The sequence below is a fragment of the Perissodus microlepis genome, chromosome 20 (genome assembly GCF_051167445.1).
Source record: "Perissodus microlepis isolate ML-2025 ecotype Zambia chromosome 20, ASM5116744v1, whole genome shotgun sequence".
Lineage (NCBI taxonomy): Eukaryota > Metazoa > Chordata > Actinopteri > Cichliformes > Cichlidae > Perissodus > Perissodus microlepis.
In genome coordinates this window covers 27,097,820-27,112,855 of record NC_140480.1, presented here as the reverse complement: position 1 = coordinate 27,112,855, position 15,036 = coordinate 27,097,820, and the positions used below count along the sequence as shown (strand labels likewise).

The 15,036-nt window shown below is 39.6% G+C and overlaps 1 protein-coding gene across 1 annotated transcript; it reads left to right on the top strand.

Moving 5' to 3' along the window:
* Positions 1-770: 770 nt before the first annotated feature.
* Positions 771-14,266, top strand: opn7d (opsin 7, group member d). Its single transcript, XM_084917766.1, has 6 exons — positions 771-1,128; positions 7,690-7,780; positions 7,869-8,031; positions 10,167-10,294; positions 10,415-10,749; positions 11,066-14,266. Exons 2-6 carry the CDS (start codon positions 7,690-7,692, stop codon positions 11,543-11,545), a joined length of 1,197 nt encoding a protein of 398 aa, XP_084773892.1. The 5' UTR covers positions 771-1,128; the 3' UTR covers positions 11,546-14,266.
* Positions 14,267-15,036: the final 770 nt, after the last annotated feature.

Sequence of the window (15,036 nt, the reverse complement as noted above, 5' to 3'; positions counted from 1 at the left end):
CGCTCCCTTAAGCAGCTTTCCATGACTGTCAGTCTGGGAGTGGTGCTGCTACAAGCAAACTGCATTGGTGGGTATGATAAAGTGGGATGACACAGCGCTTCAGGTGGAGTTCAGCTGCTCCCTACCAGGACTGGATTTACTGTGTGACCAAGGATGACACTTTATTTTCTAAAGTGGCTGTCACATTCATTTTAGACTTAAATTACAGAGAGCCACCTACAAAATCCATTTTTAGTCACAAATTACACATCAAATTCCAGATGCCAGTAGCACAGCAGCAGACATACATTGATCAGCACCATAAGCCATTGTTGCTACTGCCATTCTTTGCTTTGAACTGGGACCATGACATGAGACCATTATAAGCCAAAATTATGAAACCGTGACTGAATTCAAAATCGAATGAAAATACATCAAAACACCATTGCCTTCGTTCCTATAAATTTATAATCAATTGCTGCTTTTCTCTCCTGCTGGCTACCAACCTCAAGATTCATTAATTAAGCGATTTGATACCAGCAGCTCACAGCAGCATGTGAGTCAGCTGTGGAGACTGATTTGGGAAAACCCACCTTACACACTTGAATCGCATGCACGATTCATTCATATGCAAAGTGAGAGGATAATCCAAAGTGTAGGGTATGTGGGGAAAAAGTAGTGGTAGTAAGAGTGGGCAGAGGAAATGGGGAGGGGAGCGGTACTTTGAGTCATCAGTGACACTCGGATCTTACCAGTATTATGCTGATCCGTCTCTCTCTCTCTCTCTCCCTTTATTCTCTCTCTGGCCTGCCGTCACTGTGGGCTTTTCGTTCTCCATCAGTTGAATGCCCACAATAATGATCAGTGCACATGCTGTAAGATGCGGCGAGCATGTGTCCACCTGGCCAGCTGCATGCAAGTGTATGTCACTGAAGGGGAGGAGGATACCTTAACCGGACTCTTCAGTGTGAGGCTGAAATAGAACCAGTGCTCCCCTCGCTCACTCTCTCTACCCTTTTCCCCCCCCCTCTCTTTTTCCTCCACTCTCTGTCTCCTTCTCGGTGGCTGGCCAAGCTCCTCTCCTCTGTGTCCTGCTCTCCACCTGGCCTCCATGAGTTTAATTGAGGACAAGCCATTCCTCCCTGGAAGGTAAGCAGCGTAGCCGCGGGGTGTCCATTTCCAGAGCAATACAAAGAGATTAGACAATAACAGAAAAAAAGAGGGGGGGATCAACAATGATGTCGCATTTATGTGACTCCCCAAATTTTGCTTGTTTTTTTTTAGTGTTTACTACCAGTGAACAGCGAGATAGGCGCTGACATAGATCAATATATATATATATATATATATTTATGTTTTCTTTTCTTTTATTCTTTTAGATCCGCTTTTTTTCCTGTGAAAAGGTCTGGTAGTTTTTCCTGACTTGCAATTCTCCCTCTAACATGACAACATCTGGATATGTTAAAAGGTTATTTAGTGAAGGACATTCATTTAAGGTTCAGATACTAAATCAAGGGAGCGAAAATGAATTGTGCAAGCTGTAATAATGATGAAGATGAAGGCTCAGACCTCACAGCCGACTCGTGGGACCTCCGGCAGGATTAGTGACGAGATCCTGATTATCCCACTCTGTAACAAACAAGTGCTTTTCTTTATCTGGTGGTCCAAGTTGAAGCCGTCACAACACTGACCATTTGCAAGACAGCCTGCCTTGATCCTGAGCCGCTTGCTGCACGTTGTTTGTCTGGATGGGTTTGCCTGCATGCATGAACTGTTTGCTGTTGTATTCGTTGTTGCTTGTGCAGAAATATGTGATTGTGGCTCACTCAAAGCTCTCTTCGCAGAAAATCAATAAGTGTGGACAAAGAAGGATTTTGTTGCCCGAGTGTGAAGTCCTTCTGTTGGATACAACATAATTTAACAAAGTGACTGACCTCCAACTGCAGATGAGAATCAAAGGCAAATAGGAAATGAAAACAGCTGTTTGAGGGCATGACACTGACCTAATCAAAAGTTTCTTTTTCTATACTAATCAGAGATTAATCACACAATAGTTTGTGTGATATAGACTGATGAAGATGGTGATGTGCACATAGCCACAGAGGTCCATCTGAATATTATAAAACAACTTAACATTATAAAGCTATTTTATAGCATTGTATATTAAAAAATATTTATGCCAAGTTAATCCAATTAGGATGAGCGACACGTCACATGACCAAAAGTTTGTAATTGCATGCTTGCATCAGACCATTTATGATTAATTGCCTCAGTAGCAATCAGCTAAATGGCAATCTGTCCTCTATGTTACCACAACTGCAGAAGCTCTATGCTACAATCAAATCATGCGCCATCTCCCTTTGCTTAATTTATTTACCCGTATAATTCTGGCCTAAAAATAAAGCTACAAATACAAAACTGTAAATTGTTAATTCACAGAGATTTTCATACTTATTGGCTGTAATAACTGTAGTTCAATTTCCATTGAGCCAAATGTGTAAGAATATTTTTTTCGCAAACCACTGACAACCATCAGCTGACAACTGATTCACAGTCACATTAATATGATGCAGTGCTTGACTTCTTAAACACATCATGTGAACGCAGATTGCATCATATGTTAATTCTCCAGGTTACATAAGATATGTCGTATGCCCAGCAATGTTTGAAGGAGTTGCCTCCAACCATGCTGTCATGCTGCTAAAACTTGCTGTAAATATTGTACTGTGATGGCACTCGCTTGTCACTGTCAGTCACTCTCAGATGAGGTGGCAGTTCCACACAGCGAGGGTGACAGTTGACTTTAATCTCACAAAGGTCTCACTAGGTCGTCGTGGCACGTGCCACACAACACACTGGACATCATATTTTCTGCTTTGATTTTAAATACTGCTCAACTCAAAGGGCTTTACCACTGATTTCCAGCATCTAGTGTGGTAGAGTGCTGCAGGGTGAGGCTGTCGGTGGTATAATTATGTTGCCCTGAACTAGAACACAAGAGTTTGAGTTGTATGCACCATATCTTGCTTTTTTTTCCTTTTTTCTTTTTTTTGTTGACTGGTTAGGCACCAGCGGTCAGACTGGTCAGCGGTCCTTGACAACCACCAGTTGCTAGGGAAAAAATGTGTATTCCCCAACCAATTGGCAAGTGGTTGCTGGAGGCTATGGGCCATCTGTGAAACTAGCTGCTAGAGCCACCGTCACAGAGGCCTAGACACCAGTAGGAGACGCCCGGGCACCCACCAGTCAACGGGGAAAATATATCAATTCCTCGTCTGGTTGGTAAATGGTTGCTGGAGGCTGAAAGTGGTCACAAACAGACATCTGGTGCTGCACAAAAAAACCTCCTTGCAATTGCTTTGGTCACTAGTCAGTTGGTACAGTTGCCATAGTTTATATGGAAGACGCTGACTTGCCTGTAAACACTCGCCTAATGGTAGTGAAACTGTCTAGTGCTATGCTGTCTATTTGACTTCAGTGAAAATAAGCTGTGAATCACACATTTGTGATAAGTGTTTCACATCGCTGGGGAGGAATGTTGGCCCACTCTTCTTTCCAGAATTGTTTTAGTAATTCAGTCAAATTGAAGGCATGAAAAGGATTTCAATATGATTTAAGTTTTTTGGTTGAATTGTTGTTGTGTTTCAGATCATTGTCCATAACCCAAGTCCTCTTTAGCTTTACGGTACAAACTGATAGCTGGACATTAGCCTTCAGGATTTTCTGGTGGAGAGTAGAATTCATGGTTTTAGTGTATTAGATTTACACCAGCTATCTCATCATAGTTCACTGGAGTCCAAAGGAATTAGAAATCTTTCACTGTAGATCGTGGTATGATGGGATACTTTTAGAGATCTTTTAATTCTATTCAATTCAATTCAAATTTAGCTATACAGTGCCAAACAGTTGCCTCAAGGCCCTTTTAGCCTACTTCACTTTGTCAGGCAGGTCCTATTTACATGAAGTATTGATTCAGCAGCTCTGCCAGGTAAAAAAAAAAAGAAAAAAAAAGCTACATTTTTTATTTACTCTTGTTACATTTGTCTAGTGTTAAAATTAGTTTGATGTTCTGAAGAATTCCACTTTTAGAAATACAAAAAAAAAAAGAAAGGAAAAGGAAAGGGTCAAATACTTTTTTATGGCACTGTACACTTCTGTTTCACTCTAATAAGGTTGATAATTTATAAACTAAACATAATGTTAAACCTGAAATTAGTGAGTGACACTATAAACCCCCCAGGAATTCATTTACAGAGGTCATTTCCCCATAGACGTCTATACAACCAGGTATTTTTTTCCAATCAGAGGAGACATGCCTGCTGGCTATTAGATGGAATACAAGCTTAAGGCACTTCCACACTGGTTTCACTTTTCAGGTTATTTTTTTCAAGCATATTTGTAACACAAAAAGGCATAAATAAGTAAAAACTGCTCAATACTTCTTTGAAATGTACATATATAAACAGTGTAAATGCTCAAGGGACAGGGCTGGTAAATCAAGCCAAGCATGCAAAATTAAACGTGACACTTTGCATTCAGTTCACATTCGATCACAAACATTTTCTGATTCATAATGTCAATGCACATACACTGAGAGCCATTATAATGGAAAAGAGGGTAATTTACTTTAGATAAAAATATGAATCCTGTTGGTAACATTTTCTGAAGGAAAGAAAATGCTGGGTAACAGATTAACATTTAAACACAAATCAAAAATTGAGACTGGCTGGAAACCATGCAGATACACAACCATTGCTGTTGAGCATGTGGTCTCTTTGCTCTTTCACTCGCTGACATGCCTGTCAGCCTTTAAATGGCTGCTCATCTCCGCTGACTACAGACATTTAATGGTTATGAGTGACAGTTCTACTTTCAGTGGCACCACAAATCTCACAGTTTGATAGCTTGCCTCAGGGAAACTTGTTGCAAACTTAATAGATAACTTGTCATGCTGACAACAGCAGTAAAACTGCAGAAAGATTATTTTAAATATCCTCTGCAAACCACATGATTCTACAGGGTCAGAGAAGGAAAGGATAGAGTGCACATGTGCTTGAAAAGGTAAGCAGGTGATATAAGGCGCACTTCTCACGTCATCATCTGGAGGTCAAAGTCCTCGTGTCCCTGTATCAAAGGCGTCCAATTATTAGTTATTCAGGCAAGCTCAGAGACATGACAGTTGTGTCATAGCCCACTCAGCTTCAAAATACTCAATCTATCACAGCAGACCAATGACAGAGTTTATCTTTCCATAACAGCTCCCTTTTCATTTCCACACTCACTATGCTGATCCGAGTAGTTCATAAACTGCTGATCTGCTGGGATTTTTTCCCACACAGTCATGTCTAGTGTTTACAGAGAAAACCTCCAGTACATGGCAGCCCTCTGGGTGAAAGCACCTCGTTGATGCTAGACGTCAGTGGATAATGACCAGACTGCCTTGAGCTGATACGAAGGCAATAGTAACTCAAAGAGCACCTCTGAATGCAAAACCTGTTAAACCTTGAAGCAGCAGAAAACTCGTCAACAAATCTGCAACAACTATGTGACGCTATGATGTCAAAATGGGCCAAAATCTCTGAAGAATGTTTTCAGCACCTTTTTGGATCTAAGGCCATGTCCACACTAATACGTTTTCATTTGAAATCGCATCTTTTTCTCTCCATTTTGGCCTTCCCTCCACACTGAGACGGCGTTTTCGGTCAAGGAAAACGCAGTGTTTTGAAAACGCTTTCCAAAGCGGATACATTTGAAAACGCCGTTTGGACAGCGAACCCGAAGCCTTTTTGAAAACGATGACACATTTTTTCTATGCTCCGCTGCTTTTAATATAATTAAGAATGGATGTCTCTAATATATCTCAGACACAGTTTAAAGAAGTTGTACCCACCTGAAAACATATTTATGAAGGGCAACCCATCAGACAAAAGTTGGCATAAAGGGACAGGAGCTTAAATGTCTTTTAGTGTCAAACAGAGGAGCTACACATAAACCCAATATAACATAAATAAGGGTCATATTTTGAAATTTGAACTGTGCAAAGCTGCTTTTGTTTTATTATGGAGCTAATACAAAAATAAGCATATTATGATCCAGTTAAAAGGAAGATGCACGCTTTCTCAGTTACAGAGCCAATTTTTAAAAAAAAGAAAAACCTCAGTCAGTGCTTGGTGAGAGTGCTTGAGCTTAAAAACCAGCACACTTGAGAGAGAAGCATGTGCACATTCAGATCTGTGCAAAGGATGTTTATGATTAATATCAGCTTTAAATCTTCCAAAACCTGACAGTTTCCCCTCCCAAGAGATCTCATGAGATGAAAACATGTTTTGCACAGATCTGAGTGAACACACATTTTATCAGAACACGTGCTCTCACAAACTGTATCTATCACAGCAATAACAGGGCTGATCATTAATGTGGTAACAGTGTTGCTTTTAATCAATACTGGAGGTTAGATGCTGAAAGAAATACCAGTATTAAGAAATACAGAGAGTGCTTTTTGATTGTTTCTTCAAGGTAATTAATTTGGGGAAGAAAAGGCTTTGGAATGATAGTAAACGTGTGCTAAGCCAGTTCCATCACTGATTCCTAAAACACCTGAGGGGAAATTTACTTGATTGAGAATCCATTATTGTGCTGACACAACAATGAAGTTCATGGAGTTGAGTGGTACTAAAATGGGTCACAGCTTTGTGCTCCGCTGAGTCTCCTCCACTCAGACTGACTGGACATTTTGTCATTGACTGGCGTGCTGACTTGCATAGTAATGAAGCTTCATCCCTGTGATTGCCTAAGTCCTTGAACATCAATATTGCCTCTACATCATCTCTGGTAGCTATCCAACTCTTGCTCCGCATTTCGTCCCTGCACCATCCTTTCCTTCCCAATTTCCATTGTATTTTTCATTTTCTATCAAGCAAAGTGATGCACTGAATAGCAATCATTATCTTGGTTGCAAATAGCTGGGTAAGAAGAAGCCGACTGGCTAAAGAATATGAGAAGCATGAATGCCTCTGACAGTTTTCAAGTGATGGCGAGAAGACTCCATTAAGAATCTTCCAACAATGTGTTAGAAATCCTGGAGAGCCTGTCAACTCTGTTTCATGGCAGGGAAAAAAAAGAATCACACTCTCACCTCGGCCCATTATGCATCTCTTCGATCACTTCAGTGTCTGGATTGCAATTGCACGTGTGCTTGCTCAATCATGCTTAGACTGCAATTTCACAAGCTTTTTATTCCCAGAAAATCTGAGCACATTTGGTCTTAATCATAACTGTTTTGTTCCCTCAACCTCTTGTACCCCTGTTGTAAATCCTAAAAATGGCACTGTGCTTTAATTCTTTCCATCTGTCAATGCTTTTTAGATATTTGTGTTTAATATGAACAGTCCTCAGCTTTTGCAGAGGATTATTTTTCTTCAAAACGGCTTTTTTAATTTATTTCTACATCTGATCCTGTAGGCTGCAGATATTTCTTGCAATAACAGCAGTAGGACAGCTTGTAGTGCACTACAGACAGTGTGCAGTGTTTGAAATGCTTCAGAAACAAAACTGTATGCATTGATTCGATTTTACATAGTGACTACATATACTTCCTTTTTGCATGTTTTCATTTTTTTAGGATCCTAAGTTGAGTATTGACTTTTTGTAAATTCCTGGATTATTTTCAGCTTTATTGACCATGAATTAATTCGAGTGGTGACATTTCAGATGGGAAATGCTTCAGACACGTCTGCTGTGTTTACCTCCACCATCTCCAAGGAGCATGACATCTTCATGGGTTCAGTCTACAGCTTATTCTGTGAGTCCACACAACATTTGTGTTGATTTTTCTGTTTCTTTATGCTTTATCCATCTTTAGCACAACTCAATCTCCTTTTCTTTCACAGGTGTACTGTCCATCATAGGCAACTCCACACTGCTACTTGTTGCTTATCACAAGCGGTCAACCTTGAAACCAGCAGAGTTCTTTATCATCAATCTCTCCATCAGTGACCTTGGGATGACACTCACTTTACTTCCACTGGCCATACCATCGGCGTTTTCACACAGGTATCGTAAAAGCTCCTTCTATATTTTTATTTCATTTCAACTTCAAATTCATTTATCAGTAATCATTAAAAAAAATTCTCTATTCACTATAAATAGCTACATGTTATAGCAAAAAAATGGAGATTGATAAACATTTTGTGTAGTTGTGGGCCTTAACTATATTTTCAATCTAGCGCCATGTGGAAGGGCCTCCACATTTAGTGCCATTCCTAACAAACTGATGTGAATTCACCAATTTCCTTCTCCATCAGGACCAGACTGTGGAGGTTGTCACGTTCAAGAAATCAGTTTGATTCGTTTTGTGACATGAAATAGAACCACTGATAGAAGCCAAGATGGATCCATGCTTTCATATGTCACAGCAGAAACTGAGACTCATCAACATTTTTCCAATTTTCCTATTATCTAAATTTGGTAAACCGGTGTGAACTGCAGCCTCAGTTTCCTGTTGTCAGCAGACAGAATTGTCACCTCTTCTGCTGCTTTAGCCCTTCTACTTCAAGGTTCAATGTGCTGTGTTTTTAGAGATGCTCTTACCTTGGTTGTAACAAGTGGTTATTTGACATCATCATTCTCCTCAGACATCTGGCTTCACTCAAAGAACTGCTGCTCGCTGGATATTTTCTTTTCAGCTCGTGCTTGGTAAACCCTAGAGATGGTTGTGTGGGAAAATCCCAGTAGATTAGCAATTTATGAAATACTCAGACAAGTCTATTCAGCAATCCAGCAAAAGTAAATCCGCATTCTTCGGCATTTTGATGCTTACTTTAAATTTCAGCAGGTTGTCTTCATCGTGCCTACATGCCTAAATGTATCAACATATTGCCTCGTATTTGGCTAATTAGATATTTGCTTTAATGAGCAGTTTAAACAGTTATACCAAATGAAATGCCCAGTGAGTGTATGTTACAACATGTCTAACCTAAAAATCTATAAAAAAAAAAAAAAGATTTTTAACAGATTTCCTGTTAAAGTTTGTGCACTTCCTTTTTTCTGTCACTCTGTCTAAATACCTACTTACATTTTCATCATTGACCTCAAACTCCAACTCCTGCTGGGAAAATCAACAGTGCAAAACTCTGAATCAAAACATTTTCAGTGGAGGACACTGCAGTTTCCAAGCCTGACGAAGACGTGTTACGTCACGAGCATTACCAGGTGTTTGCTTTCGGCTTTGTTTTTTGTTTTTGTCTTCACACTCACAGAGTTTTGCACTGTCAGTTTGCCCTGAGTTCAACAGCTACATCCCAAGAGAGGGCATCTGGCAAAACTGCGGTACACGTCATGAAAATGTCACCATTTCGGTAAACAAAAATAAATCTGTGGTCTCTGTCACTCACCACCATTCTTAGTTGCCAGATTTAGCTGCCTGTGAGTTGCTCTTCCCAGAAACTCAAATTCAAATCGAGGGTCTCTGCTGTTACAAGGTGGAGGAGATCTAGTATGCATTTCATACGTGTAAAAGTGATCATAATCTGACTTGCAAAGAGCAATTCCAGCACTGCAGGAGAGCTTCAGTGCTCACAAAGAAACATTAAGGTGGAGCACATTTACGTGAGGTCTCTTGTCCTTGCTTTTTATTGACAAAGTCTTCCATGTTATATATCCAGAGGTCCTTTGGTGCATTTAACTTAGCAAACAGTCAGAAAATAGTCGTCTATCAACCAAAAATATACTTTTTAAAAACAAAATAATGCGAACACTTTTGCAGACACAAGATACATGATGGCCTCCAGTAATAATAATGTACCTGATTTAAAATGTATTGTTCTAAATTAGCTTAACTGAACCTCTGTTTTTGAACAGGGGCTTATTGTTGTTAGAAGAGAAGTGGGAACATTTTGGAAAGTGGTTTATTTCATCCTAAATGCCTGAATGCAACTGAAATGGATCATGTTCCAGCAGGTACTCTTAATACTGTATCAGATTGCAGAATAAATATAAACAAATTATATTAAAATGTTCGGGATGGAGAGGGCTTCCCAAAGCTTGTTGTTATACTTCTATCCTAACACTCAATAAAAAGACCCTCCAAAGCTGTGACTGAGACTCTACAGTTACACTCAAACAGGGAGCAGTTTTCTGGGCCCTAGCCTCTTTTACATTTTTTTTTTACTCATTGTCTGTGTGTACAGGTGGCTGTTTGGAGAAATCATCTGCCAGGTGTATGCTATGTGTGGAGTGCTGTTTGGTCTCTGCAGCTTGACAAACCTCACAGTGCTTTCCTTAGTGTGCTGCCTTAAAGTCTGTGTCCCCAACCACGGTGAGGGTGGAATAAATTGATAAGCATGATGTTGTCAAAGCTACAGAAAGTTTACCAGCAGCAGGAGTAAAATGAGCATAATAACTTCAAGGCACCTTTTTCTATTTCCTCTCTTATCAGGTAACAACTTCTCCTCGTCACATGCCCACCTCCTGGTGGCTGGAGTTTGGTGTTATGCATCTGTGTTTGCTGTGGGGCCACTGGCACACTGGGGACATTACAGTCTTGAGCCTTATGGGACAGCGTGCTGCATTGACTGGCATGCACCCAACTATGAGCTTTCAGCTTTGTCTTATATTATCTGCCTTTTCTTCTTTTGCTATGTAGTCCCCTGCACTATCATCTTCCTCTCCTACACTTTCATTCTGCTGACCGTGCGGGGCTCACGTCAGGCCGTCCAGCAGCATGTGTCACCACAGACCAAGAGCACCAATGCACACACTCTCATTGTCAAGGTCAGAGGTTATGGCTGTGTCGCTTCAGCACCACTGACTATAGCTTTTATAGCTAACAGGATCTGAGTAGGATATGAAAACATAAATAATTAGAAGGTTATAAATTAAATTGATTACTTTCTTTATCTCTGTACAGTCTTCTGATGCATATGTAGACTTCTGCATGGATAGATTCAAAACTAAAGTTATAATACTTAAGATATATGTTTTCATACAAATTTGCCACTAACATGAAACTAAATTCTGCATGTCATGTTTTTTGTTCAATGTTGTTTGAATATCTGCAGGCATATGTGTGAATGCTCCTTCTCCACAGCTGTCTGTAGCAGTGTGCATAGGCTTCCTGGCTGCTTGGTCTCCATATGCTGTCGTGGCCATGTGGGCTGCTTTCGGGGATGCCACGCAAGTTCCTCCCGCTGCTTTTGCCCTTGCTGCAGTGTTTGCCAAGTCTTCTACCATCTACAACCCTATGGTCTACCTCCTGTGTAAGCCCAACTTTCGCGAGTGTTTATACAGAGACACTTCGATGTTACGACAGATGATCTACAGGGGCAGTCCGCAGTCCGAGCCGAAAGAACGATTCGGATCCACATCACAGCGCAACAAGGACATGAGCGTCTCCACGCGCTTTTCAAATGGACAGCAGGAGAGCTACGGGGCGTGTCTGCACTGCACTGACAATGCAGCTCTGTGTCATGTGACACCCCAAAGGACTGCCTGCATCCTGACTGGATCCACCTACACAGAGGTGACAGTCGGCCAACTCTCAGCCAAACCACAGGCCGAGTTCCTCTAGTGGAACAGCCTGATTCTTTCATAAAGCAAACAAAGGACGACACATGATCAAAAAGATAAAGAGGTTACTGAACAATAAAGTCTCACTGAGACTTCACCACCTTTGCAAGGACCTTTCATGTCATCCTTTCTGAGTGACTCTTTCATTGTGAAATGAAAACATGATACAAAAACTTCTCAGAAGATTTGTCACAAAAAAGTATACTTGCAATGTCTTGACGTCTAATTCTGTGTCAGCTTGTTTCCTGTTTCATTTAAATGTGCAGTAATTTAACAGGATTCCAAGAGAGCAGAAAATGAGACAGCAGAACCCCCTCCAGCTTAAAGGTTAATTAGGAAAATGTGTACCTCAGTGTGCATCATGAGGATAAACTATGTTTAATATTCCACCAGCACCAACTGAGTATATTATAAGAGCGTATTGCAGTCAAGGACTGTGAAAAAGATTGTTTAGGTTTCTTTACATTGAGGACTGTGATACTGTACGTAAAGGGGTAGTCAACCTAAAATTATCAAGTATTCACCACCTGTAGGAGTGAATGTCTGATCTAATGTTTTGTCCTTGTCAATAGTGAGATGTACTGTAACTGAGACATAAAATCAAACTGGCAGCTGCAGTTTTCTGGGATGAACAACACAACCAAATTTCCCCACTTCGTCCAGCCTGCAGGGTCTTTGAGAGGTTTAATGTTAGAGAGAGTGCTGTAAGCAGAAGATCACTTCAGTCAAGAGGCCTGTACTTGCAGGGCTCCAGTGCAGCATGTAACCTGCAGTCATTTTCTAAACAGAGACTGTAGAACAAAATAGTTCCACATTAATTTGTACATAAGTTTAGATTTTTATTTCATAAAAAGCACTGCATGTGACTCCCTTTGGTTTACAGAAACTCCCATTTCAGTTGTGGCGCCTCGCTTCTCTTCTTATTTAGATCTTAGCAAACTAATATTAAAAGGAACCCACGCTATTAAGAAAACTTAATAACCTGTTATTTCAAATCATTCTATTTAAACAGTCGACTGATTAGGAATCAAGGAAAATCAGTTTCTGCAATATTTTACATCAGTACAAAGAGAAAGATTTCCACAGTAGTCCATGGTTAAGACTGAAGGTCCTTGATAATTATTTTGCTTTACAGAGATTTTGTCTTGCAGGTTATTTTCTGCTAAAAAAAATATGCATTTACATTCATCAGTTAAAAAAGCAATTCCTTTACAGCAACGATGATGTCTTTTCATCCATGTCAATGCAAAAATACAAAGAACTATGTTATATTTAATTTTAGTTTCTTTTATAATGTGGTCCTGTGCTGTGTGACATCATGTGTATGTATATATGTTTAAAAAGTATCATGTATGTATTTATTTCATTATAGAAAAATTCTTGTTTAGTATTATTTACTAAAAACACAAAAACAAACGGATCATTTCACTGTTTTGGGGGCACAGAAAGTTGCATCATCTGACAGAAAGTGAGATTTCAGAAAGATTGAAATAATTTCAAATTATTCATAAAAACACCTTAAAACATGAGGGGAAATTGTAAACACAAATTTTACTGAAAACGATCGTAGAATCAGAGATTATAATCGAATGTTTAAAATCAGCTCTTATTTTCTGTGAATAAGGCAATCTTTAATTTTTTTTTCCAAGCACTTTAATTATCTGTGAGGAAGCTGCTTTGCTGGGTGTTCATTAACTTGGGAGCACAGCAGGTTCAAATTTACTGCCAAAGCAATTTTCCATAAAGCAGTTTACTGACATTATAGGAGACACCTCTGTTTAAAATTCCTCGGATGGTGTGCTCTACGTGTTGAGCATGAAACTAATTTGCTCTCAGTTTTTAGAGAACTGCATTAGCGTTTTTGTGAAGAAGCTGGATTTGAAAAATGAAGCCAAATCATCCAAATGTCCTGCTTGCCCTGCAGTGGATATGGCATTTCTGGAAGGAAAAAAGGCATAATTAAATGAATAAATATTGGTCTGAATGAGGATAACCTTGGACAGCTTTGGTTTTAGGACTTGAGAAACAACCATCTTTGTCTGCCACAACATTTCAGGAGAAATCTTTCTCAGAAGGCTAATCAAAAATCAAAATTCATGTTGATAGCAAAGCTGCAACTGTGAGGTTGCCTTTCCTATGACGATTACATGCATGTGCGTTTTAAAACATATAGGAAGCCCCATCTCTGTAATGAAAAGTAAAATCTATAGGGCATATGACCTAAAGTGATGTACTTGTATTTTTTGCTAAACTGAGCTGAAATGAAAATCTTAACCGCAATCCCAACAGGGAGCACAAGAAAATATGCATGAAGGATCGACTTAGATGCAAAGTAATTTATTTTCCCCCAGTTTGAAAAAAAAAGTGCCTGTAGGATAAGCTTTCACTGGCAACCAATATAGGGAAGCAATGAGATACAGCCAGAGGAGGAATTAAAAGAAAAATAACTGATATGGCACATCGCATTAAGAGAAACTGGCAGTATAGTCCTACTTGGGTGCATATTTGAAACTGTGTATAAAAACAATTATTTACCTTTTTGATTACTGAGACTAATCATGTGAGATTCTTCATTCTGGTCCGTGCAGTCTGTTTGTAGAGCCAGATGGAAATTGATCGGTAAACATGATTAAGATTATTACTGAGTAAACAGTTTTACCATTAAAGACTAAGTTTACCCAGCACAGCACTCAATTATGAAATAAAGCTTCACTTCAACAGCCACTTCAGAAATAATCGCTGCTTCTCCTATCTTCATGTGAATTTCCTCTTTTCAGTCCCAATCTCCATCACCAACTCTTTTATCCTCAGTTTGTCTGTTCCTCTTAAAAGCCCAGACTATGACTTCCCATACCAACTGTTCTTGTGCACTCAGACAACTCCAGACATCATTTTAGTGCAAAACACACAGTTTAATTCTCTGCTAGTCGTCACTGCCTTGAAGGTCACTAGAAGAGGGATTTTTGTTCTTAAACATGGATATGTGAGAGAAAGGCAGGTCTATGAGAGACAGAGGAGAGAGATTAAAAACTCCTCTATGGGTTTAGGCTCTTTCATCTTACCTCTGGTCGAGGAAAACCACAATCATACCTGGCAGAATCACCCTGATGTCAGGCTGTGACCTCCTGTGTAAATTAAAATGTATCTGGTTATTATAGTGCACTGAATCACATATTTTACTAACACTGAACTAATTTTTCAGTCAATTAGTTGATTAATCAGTCTATCAGCTAAGATTTCTGTTGAATCAATGAATTGCTTAATATGGAGCTTATTTTCTTTCTTGGCTCTATATGATGTTAGGGAGAGCAGATATCCATAACATGGTCATCCAGGAGAATATCTCTGACTATGACTGCAGCGGTTCCACCCAGCTGTTATTCACACTTCCTCTTTATGAGCAGCATCCAATCAGATAATAATTTAATTTGGAGGAGAAGGGAGTGAGCTAAAATTGCTTCATGCAAAACAAGGATGAACTTTATAAGATAA

Excerpts from the sequence above, each read along its gene's own strand:
- opn7d (XM_084917766.1), top strand. The coding sequence starts at position 7,690 with ATGGGAAATGCTTCAGACACGTCTGCTGTGTTTACCTCCACCATCTCC. Across the intron at positions 8,032-10,166 it reads CCATCGGCGTTTTCACACAG|GTGGCTGTTTGGAGAAATCA; the intron begins GTATCGTAAAAG and ends CTGTGTGTACAG. Across the intron at positions 10,750-11,065 it reads CACACACTCTCATTGTCAAG|CTGTCTGTAGCAGTGTGCAT; the intron begins GTCAGAGGTTAT and ends CCTTCTCCACAG.